At 32.5% G+C, this 13,185-nt stretch overlaps 8 protein-coding genes across 8 annotated transcripts; 4 read left to right on the plus strand and 4 right to left on the minus strand.

Moving 5' to 3' along the window:
• Positions 1–258: 258 nt before the first annotated feature.
• C9374_001979 (uncharacterized protein) lies at positions 259–1,440 on the plus strand (the record flags this gene model as incomplete). The annotated part of the gene is made up of 1 exon (XM_044691345.1): positions 259–1,440. One exon carries the CDS (start codon positions 259–261, stop codon positions 1,438–1,440), a length of 1,182 nt encoding a protein of 393 aa, XP_044550936.1.
• Positions 1,441–3,068: 1,628 nt separating this feature from the next.
• On the minus strand, positions 3,069–4,481 carry C9374_001980 (uncharacterized protein; the record flags this gene model as incomplete). Its single annotated transcript, XM_044691347.1, has 1 exon — positions 3,069–4,481. The coding sequence occupies one exon, from the start codon at positions 4,479–4,481 to the stop codon at positions 3,069–3,071; it is 1,413 nt and encodes a 470-aa protein (XP_044550937.1).
• An 82-nt stretch (positions 4,482–4,563) lies between these two features.
• On the minus strand, positions 4,564–5,025 carry C9374_001981 (uncharacterized protein; the record flags this gene model as incomplete). The annotated part of the gene is made up of 1 exon (XM_044691348.1): positions 4,564–5,025. One exon carries the CDS (start codon positions 5,023–5,025, stop codon positions 4,564–4,566), a length of 462 nt encoding a protein of 153 aa, XP_044550938.1.
• Positions 5,026–5,176: 151 nt separating this feature from the next.
• Positions 5,177–6,982, minus strand: C9374_001982 (uncharacterized protein; the record flags this gene model as incomplete). Its single annotated transcript, XM_044691349.1, has 1 exon — positions 5,177–6,982. One exon carries the CDS (start codon positions 6,980–6,982, stop codon positions 5,177–5,179), a length of 1,806 nt encoding a protein of 601 aa, XP_044550939.1.
• An 85-nt stretch (positions 6,983–7,067) lies between these two features.
• Positions 7,068–8,039, plus strand: C9374_001983 (uncharacterized protein; the record flags this gene model as incomplete). The annotated part of the gene is made up of 1 exon (XM_044691350.1): positions 7,068–8,039. One exon carries the CDS (start codon positions 7,068–7,070, stop codon positions 8,037–8,039), a length of 972 nt encoding a protein of 323 aa, XP_044550940.1.
• Positions 8,040–8,465: 426 nt separating this feature from the next.
• On the minus strand, positions 8,466–9,181 carry C9374_001984 (uncharacterized protein; the record flags this gene model as incomplete). Its single annotated transcript, XM_044691351.1, has 2 exons — positions 8,466–8,995; positions 9,109–9,181. The coding sequence occupies 2 exons, from the start codon at positions 9,179–9,181 to the stop codon at positions 8,466–8,468; spliced, it is 603 nt and encodes a 200-aa protein (XP_044550941.1).
• Positions 9,182–9,283: 102 nt separating this feature from the next.
• Positions 9,284–11,474, plus strand: C9374_001985 (uncharacterized protein; the record flags this gene model as incomplete). Its single annotated transcript, XM_044691352.1, has 2 exons — positions 9,284–9,782; positions 10,003–11,474. The coding sequence occupies 2 exons, from the start codon at positions 9,284–9,286 to the stop codon at positions 11,472–11,474; spliced, it is 1,971 nt and encodes a 656-aa protein (XP_044550942.1).
• A 281-nt stretch (positions 11,475–11,755) lies between these two features.
• Positions 11,756–13,090, plus strand: C9374_001986 (uncharacterized protein; the record flags this gene model as incomplete). The annotated part of the gene is made up of 1 exon (XM_044691353.1): positions 11,756–13,090. One exon carries the CDS (start codon positions 11,756–11,758, stop codon positions 13,088–13,090), a length of 1,335 nt encoding a protein of 444 aa, XP_044550943.1.
• Positions 13,091–13,185: the final 95 nt, after the last annotated feature.

Below are 13,185 nucleotides of genomic sequence, written 5' to 3' on the forward strand. Positions count from 1 at the left end.
ACCGGTGCCAACAAACCATAAACTCTATGCATCCGAAGATATTGCTTCAATCAATATTGCTCGAAACATTGGATCAGTAAAGGGATGGCATGTGACAGGAGATTACATTACCATTGGTACCTCCAACGATGCAAGTGTTTCATGTAAGTGATGATATATTTCTTTCAAATCTTTCAAATGTGTGTTCCTTTGAATGAATTCCATCCATCCATCTACTACGACACATCTTCAATCACACACACACACACACTCCTATGTATGTATGATTACAGTTATGATATTTCTCTCTTAGAAAATCCAAATAAGGCTCTCAAGACAGTGATTCGATCTCCTTTCAATCATACCAATATTACAAGTGTATTCTTTGATCCTGAATTACAAGCAGTATTTGTTTCCTATGATAATCATTGTGTGTGTATTTTTAATGTTCACTCCAATGAAAAGATTGGTCAAATCAGAGGTGTGAATTGTAAACATTTATTTGTATTGAATCATCAATTGTTAGTGGCACATGTTGTGGAGACACAACATTCAACTAGTACCACTTTGACTACAACTGGTACTTCAACTACTACTACTTCTAAACTTCGATCGAATACATTTATGAATACTCAACACCACCACTCCAACAATAATCATACTCAACAACATTCCACTCGTCAACATTTCATTCAAATTTGGAACATTTCCTCTCAACATAATTCCATTCAATGTTCTTTGAAATATTCAACTCACAATAACAACAACACTTGGAATTCTCATCCTCATATTATGGAAATATTTCAAGTCTCACCTCATACCATTTATTTAGATGGAAATGTCAAGAAGGAAATGCAAGTGATTGTATGTGGATTTGGTAATTCTAGTAGTAGTGGAGGAGGTAGTGATGAAGGTGGTATTCTAGTCTTGTATGATTTATTGAATCAGTCCGAAAGTGTAAAAAGTTTAATATTTCATACCAACAACAATAATACTAACAGTAACAACATTTCACATAAGGGAGTCTATTGTTATAGTATTGATCAAGATCGAGATTCTTTGGATGATTTGTGTATCTGTGGATTGAATGATGGTACGATTATGGAATTTAATTTAACACAAATGAATCCTCAATTAGAGCCAAGAATATTGAATACTACTAGTAATAGTAGTAGTAATAGTAGTAGTAGTAATAGTAGTATTACTTTGAATGTCAACACACACCAAAGTATTGAATGTCTTGCATTTGATGGTGCTTTGATGCGAATTGCAAGTGGTGGATGTGAAGGATCGATTTGTGTATGGGAAGTCATGTCATCCTCAACTCAAACTAATACGATCCATACGATCAATACTACTACTACCACAGATGTGAATTCAATCAATCAATACTTCAACAATGCAACATGTTGTGGATCATGCACACATGAAATGTATCAAATCTCATTTGAATATTCATGATGGATTTGTGACATGTATGACTCAATGTGAAGATAAGATTGCAACTGGATCACAAGATGGTACGATTAAGGTATTTGATAAGGTAAGTGTAGTATGGATTGGATTTATTGAGAATATTACTCTAACGATTGATACTCAATATAATTCAATGAATATATTTATCAAATTATTATTGAAATTGTACATGTTCCCAGTGGATGGTCATTTGATTGGTAATTTAGATCAAAAACACTTCATGTATTACTCATTTGGATTTTATTGAATCACATTTATTATTGAGTTCCAGTGAAGATGGTACTTTGAAATTACACATCTTGACTTAATTGAGAGTTTTATGATGTCATTTGGTCATCGTGGTGATAGAATTTGAGATTGAAATGAGTGGTCTTGATTCTCACCACCTCTACTACCATCACCACCTTTAATGAAGAAAAAATGGAAATCCTTCTTCTTCCTTTCCTCTCTCATTAAACAATTCACACAAATTCTTTTTTTTATTTTTCATGAAAGTACACAGAGCACACATTAATACCATAGTATATAGAAATTCAGATCATGTTTGAAATGAATCATCATCATCATCCATACAGTTTATTTCTTCCGCAAATATTTGAATATTTAAATATTCATGAAATATGTTCAAGTCTATGTTTGGTGTGTAGAGAGTGGAAAAGAATAACAAATAGTGATTCACTTTGGGAGAAGAAATTGATCAAGAATTTCACATCCCACTCTTATCATCATACACAAAATATAATTACCATTTCAGATCTTTCGAACCAAATGTTACAATTCGAACATGATGTTCTCAAATTTATTTACAATCTAGTTATAGTGGTGGTGTTGATGATGATGATATAATTATGAATCATTTCATGTCACCACTGATTTTACATCCTAAAAAACAATTGAAATTTGCATTTATTTGTGAATATTTATTTAAAAAAAAGACACATTTGAAATTTGTTACTATTCACAAAATGAATACTCGAAAACATGGTAAAATAGAAGTAACCTATTCCTATTTTCATAAGAAGAGAGAGCACTACAACTATCTCAATCATCATCACAATTATTATTTTGCATTACTCTGTGAATATTATGTGAAATTAATCACGAAAAATATGAATGTGAATGCATTTTGTGAAGAACAATCAGTGAATGCATTCAGTGAGAATAGTCCTTTTAAAATCACTCTCACTCCACATGATGTAATATTTGCTGTTTATATACCTTCCATGCAGTCCATCTGTTATTGCTATATTCAAACACAATCAAAAATTTGTATTTATTTAATGGCCAGTGATGTGTACCCTTATCAATGTGTGATTCCATTATTGTTTCAAATATATACTGAATGTTATGAGAATGTGGAAGGAGTTTTAATGGACCGTGTTGTGGACTTGGATCAAAGAATTAAGGTCTTGTTTGAAGCATTTGATCTGAGAAAAACAGTACCTCTCAGTCCTCAAAGGAAAATGGTGAATTTACCATTCAAGCTCTCCAACATTATGATCCAATTACGTTTGACGAAATGCATGTGGTCAATATTGCTGATATCTTGTCATGATTTAAGGGTGCCAACCTTTCAAAGAGTGCACTCACACCTTCAATTTGAAACGTTATCTTTATTTATCAAATCTCTTCAAAATTAAACATTCATTGGTGAGTGACTCAATAAGCATGATTTGAACCATATTTTGACAAGTAATTTCAATACAAATGCCACCATGTTGTTGAGTAAATCTCCAAGTACCAACCATGGTTTCACCATTCGATGACATGCTCACATGACCAAGAGCAGAATACAAGACACATTCATTGAGAGAAGATCCAGTCAAATGAGAATCACCCAAATGTCTGTATACCACATGTTGAGAATCATCACTGGATGATTCTAACTTGGAAAGAATCCACTGCTTTTCACAAAGGAGTAATGTATAACTATCCTTATTGAAATTCACAGATGAATTGAGAATGGTTCTAAGAGCAGATTCTTCTGGAATGACCTGTGAGGAAGATCCAAGAATTCGACCACTACCACTACTTGAAATGGTACCACCATTTTCATCATCACTATCATCACTCATATGACCTGATGGTGGTGTAATGGTTGGTGTTGTTGTTGTTGGCATGGTTGTTGAAGCCTTGATAATCATTCCCTTATTTTTAGTCAATTGTACAATGACTGATCCTTTTGGTACTAATCCAGCTTGTTTCAATGTTGTTTGATTCCAATCTTCTGCAAAGAATTCTTTACGTGGAAATGTGGTTAAAATACTATACGCTTCATTTGGATCTAATTGACTAGAAATTGCAGCATATAAACCATTCAAATTGTCATTGGCAGTCAATTGAACTTTTTCAGTAGTACCTGAAGGTAATCGAACTTGAATGAGAGCATTGGATTGATCACTTGGAGTGCTTGTACTTGCACTGGTAGTAGTAGTAGTTGTGGTAGTAGCAGTGGATGGAACAATAGCACCTCCTGTCTGTTGTTTCGACATCTTTTCTTCCTTCTCGCGTTTCATTTGTTCTTTCAAAGCCTTGATTCGTTTTTTTTCTTCCATTTTTTCTTTTTTCAATCGTTCTTGTTCCTTCAAACGTTCTCTCTCTGCAAAGGCTAACTTGTTTTCAATAGAGTCTCCTTTGAGTTTGTTTGGATTATGATGAATCGCTGGAATGCCTGCCATCAATGGTGATGAAGTATCATTGGAGGATGTATTAATTTCAGATCTTGTTGGAATGGTTGGGGAAGAGGTGGTTGTTGTTGTTGAAGATAATGTATCAGATGATGTATCACCACCAGTGATCAATTCTTCTTGATCCAATTCATTGAAATGATCATAAATGTATTGAATGGCTGCATCAATGGATACATTATTAACCATTTGAAGAGCTCTGTTTGATTTGAATTTAGAAAATCCCATATCTATCAAAGTGGCAGACATGACTGGATTGACCACAACCGAGTCATGATCAATCTTGGATCTGTTTCCTCCGAGTCGGAGCGTTGATGATGGTGCTTGTGGATTGGACATTTTTTTTAAACGATGGTTGGTGCAGCGCAAATGAAGAAGGTTTATTTTTGAATTGTGTGTGCGTGCGAGAGAGTTCATGCATCTAGATCTCTTGATGAATGTATTTGAGAGTCAATTTAAAGTATTCTATGGACCGATCAATAATGGTATCCAATGGCAGTGGTGTATCATTTTGCAATAACGCACTCGTATTAGTCTTTCTCAATTCTTTTTGAATGTTACAATATAATTTACAATAATAAACATCTTTGGTTAAGTGAGCTAATTTGTAACACAAGGTTCGACTCTGAATCAAACAAAATGATTTCAAATAGAGTCCTAATGATTTCTTCAAATATTCAACATTGTTATGTCTTGTACCTAGTATTTCATAATAATAAGCAATATCAGTAGTTGTACCATGAGTGAGAATGAGATTGGAAGGTGAGGATACGAATGATGATGATGATGGATGCATGCAAGAAGGTGTGATTGATTGTGTGGAAGCATCGTCATCATCATGGCTGACGTCATAGAATGATGATGATTCAAATATAATAAACATCGACTCTTATAAGTCTCTAAATGATTCTTTTCACAATAATCAATGGCTCTAAATAAATAAGGCATTAATAGTGTCGAACATTCCTTATTTTTCAATAATTCACAATTTTCTAAATAAACACTTAATAATTGAATGAAATTAAACTTTTCAGCTAATTTAAAACATGAAATGAATTTAGAGATGGCATGATGAATATTTTCATCAATATAATAGGATACAAGTGATTCAAATATAATAAATCACACTTGTCAATATTCAATGATGGATCCATAATATTTCTGAATTGATTCATGAGAATGTTCACATTTTCACGATCTTGTAATTGAATGAAATGAACAATGATTAATCGATAGCATGTATGATCTGAATTGGGAATTGATTTTGAAGATAATAATTCATAATCTGAATATAAATCTAAAACATCTCTTGTTAACCCTAATGGTACTAAGGCAGTTGATGAGGATTTAGAGGAGGGTGATTGTAGAGGAGATGAGAGTGGTGATTGGATGGGTGATTGTATCCAATGATTATGATTGCCTTGACTAGCAGTACTGCTGGATCGAATAGGGGATGTCAATGGTGATCGTAGGGTATTACTATGATTACCAATACCAATACTACCACTAATACTACCATTAATACTACCATTAATACTACCACTAATACTACCACCCACACCACTCTTCAATCTCAAATGACATTGATACAATAATCGATCACCCATGAATCGATAAAAATGTGATTTGACATGATTCAATAGAGATTTTGGAAATAATTCTTTCAATAGTAATGGCTTTGAGTAGAGTTGTTGTTGTTGAATAGGAAATTCTTGAAAGGATACTTGTTCACATTTTTTCAATAACAAATATAATTGTTTAGTAATTTCTTGATCATGAAATCCAGTTAATAATTTGAATTGAATATAATCTAGAGTGATATAAAAGGATATAAAAGAGAGTGATTTGTTTTGTTGAGTTTGTGCAAATTTCAATGCTTGTAAAATAAATAATTCAACATTCTTTGATTCATTATGAAAATATTCAATCATTTTGATTTTGTATAAAATGATTAATGATAATAATAGAGATTCATGTTCATTATTTTGTTGAGCAATTTTAATACTCTCTTTTAAGGAAATTGTTGCTTGTTTGTAATATTTAAAATGATAATAGAGTAGAGATTTGTTTAATGCAGAATACGATCGATTTTGAAAGTAATCATAATAAATATGAAGAAAGAAATTAGCATTCATAAAATCAAGCTCTTTACAACTTTGAATGTAATTATGATAGTATAATTTTGGAAATATTTTGCTCACTGATGATAGACCAGTTGGATGTAAAGTGTTATTATTATTGTTTGTATGTTTAGATGAACGATGAAAGGTGTTATTGCCTGTATTAGAAAAAGTACATTCAATAGTATCATTATTTAAAAGTAACATTGGTTGATTGGATTTGTACTTCATAATATTATCAAATAATGTCTTGACTCCATCAAATAATAAATTATTAAATATTAAAATAATTTTTCGAAGAAATATTCCATATATAGAGGTCTTATTCACTTCTATAGTTTTAAATTGATCAAATAGGGTGAATAAAGTATCAATACTATCAATAGATGAGAATGTTGAAATAAATGGTTGAACTAGATCAGGATTGACATTGGTTAATTCAGTAATGAATCTATTAATGGTTCCGAAAATGGGTGTATGTTCATGTTGAATACAATTTATAATAAATTTGTTTGTAGATGCATCACTAGTATTGGAAAGTGTGGTGTTGTTGAAGGAGTCTTGATTGCTCATGATATCAATTAAAACAGCAATACTGATATCATGAGGAGTAATTCTATTGATGGAATGTTGATGAAACCATTCACCCAAATAGGCCATGCTGTTCGGTGGTGGAGGATGGAGGGATGGTTGTTGTGTTGCTGATGCAGAAGCGAGCATTTTTAATTTTTTTTGATAAATGTTTTAAAAAATAAGCGCCAATTGTGTTGTTCGGAGTTCAACTCTCTTCTTCTTCAACAAGAAAATGCTTTCCGCTCGAGTCTGGTTTTGTTGGCATCACACTTTTGGCATCCGCATCAGTAACTATGGAATGAAATGTTGGAAGGTAACAACAGTCCATAGTAATTCTATCTTGAATTCTTCCACATTTCCAAATCATCATCGATGCTATTCTTCAACTCCACAACCATATAATACTACTATTTACAATTTACACAAATTATTTCCAATGTATCGATCAGAAAATTCACCATCCATGATTTCATCATCTCAACATGCACTTTCTCTTTCTGATCTCAATTTTCCCATCAAATCTACTTCTTCCGAAACAAATATGCAAACTAAAAAACAGAAAAGACTTGCATCTAAATTTAGCTGTCTGAGTATTGTTACCAAACACACAGTTTCATTGGTTGAAGAAAAAACTCCTCATGAAGTGAAATTAGTACCAAAATTAAGTAGTGGAGAAATAATTATTAGAATTTCTAATGATCCGATACATGATATTCAAACTCTTAATAGAAATTCAACTCATACTGTCAAAGGATCTGGCAAAATTAATCATTATCGACTACATGCAATTATTTATAATTGGAATAGCACTCTGGATTGTTTACAATTTGAATCAAAATTATTGCCTTCTTCCTCGTTGACACAAATATTTGTTAAAATGTCCAATTTATTGACCAATCCCAATAGTGAGTGTTATATTGGTGGTGGTTCTCAGTCTGATATTCAAAAAGGTCACAAAAATACACCATCCTTCAATAATGGTAAATTATTACATGTTTGTCTCGTTTCAAGATCAGCCATTGAGAGTTTGGCATCGATTCAAAATCCATTGTGCAAAGAAATGATTGAACTCGCGATGAGTCAATATTCATCATCCAAAGAAAATACCAAAAAAGAATATCCTCGAGTGTTCAAAACCAAGAATTATGAACTGGCGTTCAAGATGGATGACACATTGTTCAAGAGATTTGGAATAAAACTATAATTACTTTTCAACCATTTTCATCCATTCATGTAATTCATTCTTGGTGGACATGTAGAGTTCTTGTATTCGTTTAATTTCCTCTTGTTGAGTTTTTCGTTCTTCTTCTTTCTCAATCATTAACTTGGTAATCATTTGATTTTTCATATGAAGTAACTTTTTTAGTTCTTCATAACTATTATGAGAGAATGAACATGTGATGAGGGTGATTGAGAGTGATTGAGAGTGATTATTGGAATCGTGAATGATCATATGAAAGAATGGAGTCATTCAGAGAGAATAATAATTATTTTGAATTCCAATAAATTTCTCACTCGTTTATGAAAAACCTTATTGCAATAATAAATACTTACTTGTGTTTGTAAAAAGATAAATCTTTCATATCACCTTGTTCATATTCCAATAGGGTGGTCATGACTGATGGATTATCTACCGAGAGTGGTAAATGTTTATCTGATAAATAATTTGCTTCTCCAATAAACTTGAAATATCATTAAAAGAAGAAAAGTCAGTCGCCACAGGAATATTCTCTTTTCCTGAAGAGAGCTCATTTCCAACTCGGTTGACAAAATTTTGAATTGTTTGTAATTGATTTAAAACACTAGTTTCATCTTGTTTCAATATTAACATTTTGTTGGACTCTTGCATGTTCAAATTATTGAACAATGTCTCCATTTGGATTTTGTATTCATTCAAAAGTTTATCTTTCGCTTTTTTGACCATTGTCATTTTGCTTTGAATTTTGTAAAGTTGAGAGAGTAATGACTGTTTGGTTGGAATTAATTTCGAATTGATGATAAATTGAAGTTCTGTCAGTTGCTTGTCATACACATGATTATTAATATTGAGAGTGGTCATGAAATTAAATTTGTGTATGTCATAATTTTGTTGAGCAGTGACAAGATTTTGATTTGATTGTATATTCTGAGAAGAAGGATCATTGGATGGAGCACTATTTTCTATAGATTGGAGGGTGTTACTTTTTTCTTATCGGAATGTTCTTCCTTTTTTCGTGACTTTTTGGACGAAGAGGAGGATCGTTTTGAATCCTTCTTCTTATCTTCGGACTCACTAGATTCTGATTTCTTCTTCTTCTTCTTGGATGAGGATGAAGAGCGAGAAGAGGATTTTTCCTTTGAGGGCATGTTTGTGTGGTGTCTCTTTTTTTCATGAAATAATCGTATTTTTGAATGTTTCGTTTTGGCGGTATTTTGTGTGATCACAACAAGCATTTAAAATTTTAAAAAATGCAATCACGCAATGATCCAAAGAATCCTCCAAATTCTGCCACCACTACCACAACAACTACAAGTACTGCTACTACTAGCACCACCACCTCTACCAGCACCTCCACATTATCGGAAGAATCTCTCAACAATATTCTTCATTTAGCACTTCAACTTTATCATGGTAAAAAGTGTCTCTTTGTCACAGGTGCAGGTTTATCTGTCTCGAGTGGTATACCCACTTATCGAGGAGATTCAAATTCAATTTGGAGTAATCATATTACAGAAATGGGTACTCGAAGAATGTTTCAATCAAATCCATTGGATTGGTATAATAATTTTTGGTTACAAACTCATCATCGAAGAGAATATTTAATTGCAAAACCTAATGAAGGACATTATTCTATTGCAAGATTAAGTAAATTATGTAATGTGAGAGTGATTACACAAAATATTGATCATTTACATTTAAAGACGAGTTTATCACCGTCTAGAGTGATTGAAGTTCATGGACGATTGGGTAAGAGTTGAATCTTGTGATCATTTTTGTGAGTGACGTGTGTGTCATCTTGAATGTCTTTGAATATGTTTTAATTATTTGATCAAAAATATCGAATTTTAAATGAATATATTGAAATGATATTTTTTGAAATGATTGGATATATTTTAAATATTATATTTTGAAATTTCCATATACGTTGCATATTCAATGGAATGAATATTACAATACTTGAATCAAGGTCTCTACAAGTGTGTCAATCAAAGAAAAAAGAATCCATGTCCCTACTCAAAAACACTCAGTATTGATAATATTGAAATTATGGATTACATGTCGACGAATACTTTTAAAAAAACCAACTCTTCAAAGAAACCATCATTCAAGAATGAATCAGTATCATCATTATCAACAACTACTATTCAATCATCATCATCGACATTTACTATTGAATCTGTACCTACATGTCCCTCTTGTTGTAAACCCATTCTACCACAAGCTCTCTTATTTGATGAAAAATATGAAAGTCATGATTTCTATCAATGGCAAAAAGCTATGGAATGGATTGGAGATTGTGATTTGATTGTTTTTGTTGGAACATCATTTTCAGTAGGTGTTACTGCAGAATGTTTGAGTATTGTTCAAGAACAAAATGAAGAATATTTGAATGAGATTCAAGAAGAGGATAATACCATAGAAGAATTATTATCAAATCAAGATGAGATGAATTCAATGACTAGTCAGAATGATGAGAGAAATAATTGGAATAGTAATAAGAATAATAATAGAATTTTTAATAATAAGAATAATAATAAGAATAATAATAGAAACAATATTAATAAGAATAATAATAGAAACAATATTAATAACAAGAATAATTCTAGTAACAAGAATGGTCCTATCATTAATACAAAAAGAAAACTCATGTATAATTTTAATATGAGATTGGATGAAGAAGTGAAAGATTTAGATGCCATGTATCATGTCATTGGAAGATCAGAATTTACTTTACCTTTATTGTATGAAAAATTAGTAGAAATTGGTCAAGTGAATCGATGGATTACTACTTCTATTATTCACAATACTGATCCACATGTTGGTTGGATGAAACAACAACAAGATGATGAATCCATCATCATGAATGATTGTGCTACTTTTGATGAGTCGTCATTATCAACAACAACAACAACAACGGTCATGACCACACATCTTGTTGCAACCAATATTATGGATACTTTTACAACACTCAATCATTCCAATCCTATCATTACTAATTCCAATCCTATCATTACTAATGTTAACACTTGTATGAATTCTAATAGTCATCCAAACAAGGTCATGACAAGAACTAATTCTCGATTAAGAATGTATTACTATTCATCACAACACTTATCAGAAAGATCGAATCTTTCATTAGTAGTGAATTCCACTAGTGTAAAGACTATTAAGAGGTCGACAAACACCACCACCACAAACACAAATTCTACTTGCCATGTTCATGATTCATCATTACCACCATTACGAACAAGTACTACTAAAACCACAACAACCAAAAGAACCTTTCAAATCAAAAAACACTTGAATTCACCTCAACCACACTCGGCTGACACCATGCATGGTGCTTCTCACCACCCTTTACCTGCGTTGAAGAAAGTGAAAACAAATCCCAGTGAAGAGAATAAGGACCATGGTCAAGAGGAGATTTCAACAATATAGAATGATTTGGATGCATTTCTAAAAGTGAAAAGGTTTGACAAACTCCGTTTGGTGTTTTGCACTAATCATGTTGGAGTGTACCAAAGTTTGAATTCTCGCTCAATTTCTTAATAATCCCATTCGGTTCTTTGGCTCAAATATTCGTGAAAATAGAGCACGGAGTTACCACTTCTCCTAGAAATTCTCCACACAGAAAATTTATCGCGAGAAAAAAAAATTCATCACAATTATTTTAATACTATCAATCCTTGTGTGTCTCGCTCTCTGTGTCTCTCTCATCAATGACCAACAATCATACCATTCATTTGTGGCTTCGTGATGAAGTCAAACCATTTGAACAACGTACTCCACTCACACCTCTCGATGCACAATATTTAATTCAACAACATGGTTTTAAAATTAGTGTCGAGAGATCACAAACGAGAGCCTTCTCAGATTCTGAATATGAACAAGTAGGATGTGAATTGGTTCCTTCTCATTCATGGATACTTCCATTGTTACAACAAGAACAGCAACAACAACATCAGGAATATCAGGAACATCAGGAACATCAACAACAACAACAACAAGACACTACCTCCAACAACAATTTCTACATTTTAGGTCTCAAAGAATTACCCCTTCCAAACACCACAGTTCAATCATCAAATGGATTAACCATTCAAGTACCGCAATATTTAACAGGTCAACGTCATATCTTTTTTGCTCATTGTTATAAGAGACAATCCGATTGGAAAGACACCATGTCTCGTTTCTCAACTCATCCTTCTTCTGAAATACTTGATTTGGAATTTCTTAATTTGGATAATGGTCGTAGAGTAGCTGCATTTGGATATGCTGCTGGATTCAATGGAATGGCAATGGGTTTAATTACTTATTGTAAACAAATTCTTTCAAATAATAATTTTGAAGAATTGAATCAACAAGTTCAACCATTCAAAAATAGAAATGAATTAATTCAATATATTAAGAATTTACTTTCACAAATTGATCACATTCCTAAAGTACTTGTATTAGGTGCATTGGGTCGATGTGGTAGTGGAAGTGTCAAGTGTGCAGAATTGTGTGGAATTCCATCTTCACATTTAATTCAATGGGATTTGAAAGAGACAAGTCGTGGAGGACCTTTCGATGAATTGAGTACAGATATTGACATTTTGGTCAATGATATTTATTTGAGTGGTAAAATTGAACCATTCCTTACAATGGAAATGGTACAACGTTCTACTCGTCGATTGAGTGTACTTGTTGATGTATCGTGTGATGTCACCAATCCATACAATCCATTTCCAATTAATTCTCAAGTGACTACATTTGATGCACCTGTGAGACGTGTGATTTGCGTGGATGAGAATCTAGATACAAGAAAACCTCTCGATGTGATTGCCATTGATCATTTACCAACCATGACACCTCAAGAGAGTTCAGAAGAATTCTCAAATGCATTGGTCAAGTATTTGGCTGAATTGAAGAAGGTGAATTTTTCAGTCATGAGTAGTAGTAGTAGTGATCTGAGCAGTAATGGAGAAGAAGAAACCTCAGAGGGTGTTCGTGTATGGTTACGTGCTCATGAATTGTTTTTGAAAAAGTTAGAAGAATATAAAAGTGAGCAATAACTTGCAAGAACAACAGTATATTAGAAGGATGAACAGATCTTCATTGGTTGTTGTTGTTGTTGTTGAATGGTATATCCCATTGATGTGTGCACTAC

The sequence above is a fragment of the Naegleria lovaniensis genome (genome assembly GCF_003324165.1).
Source record: "Naegleria lovaniensis strain ATCC 30569 chromosome Unknown tig013, whole genome shotgun sequence".
In the NCBI taxonomy this organism is placed as follows: domain Eukaryota; phylum Heterolobosea; class Eutetramitea; order Acrasida; family Naegleriidae; genus Naegleria; species Naegleria lovaniensis.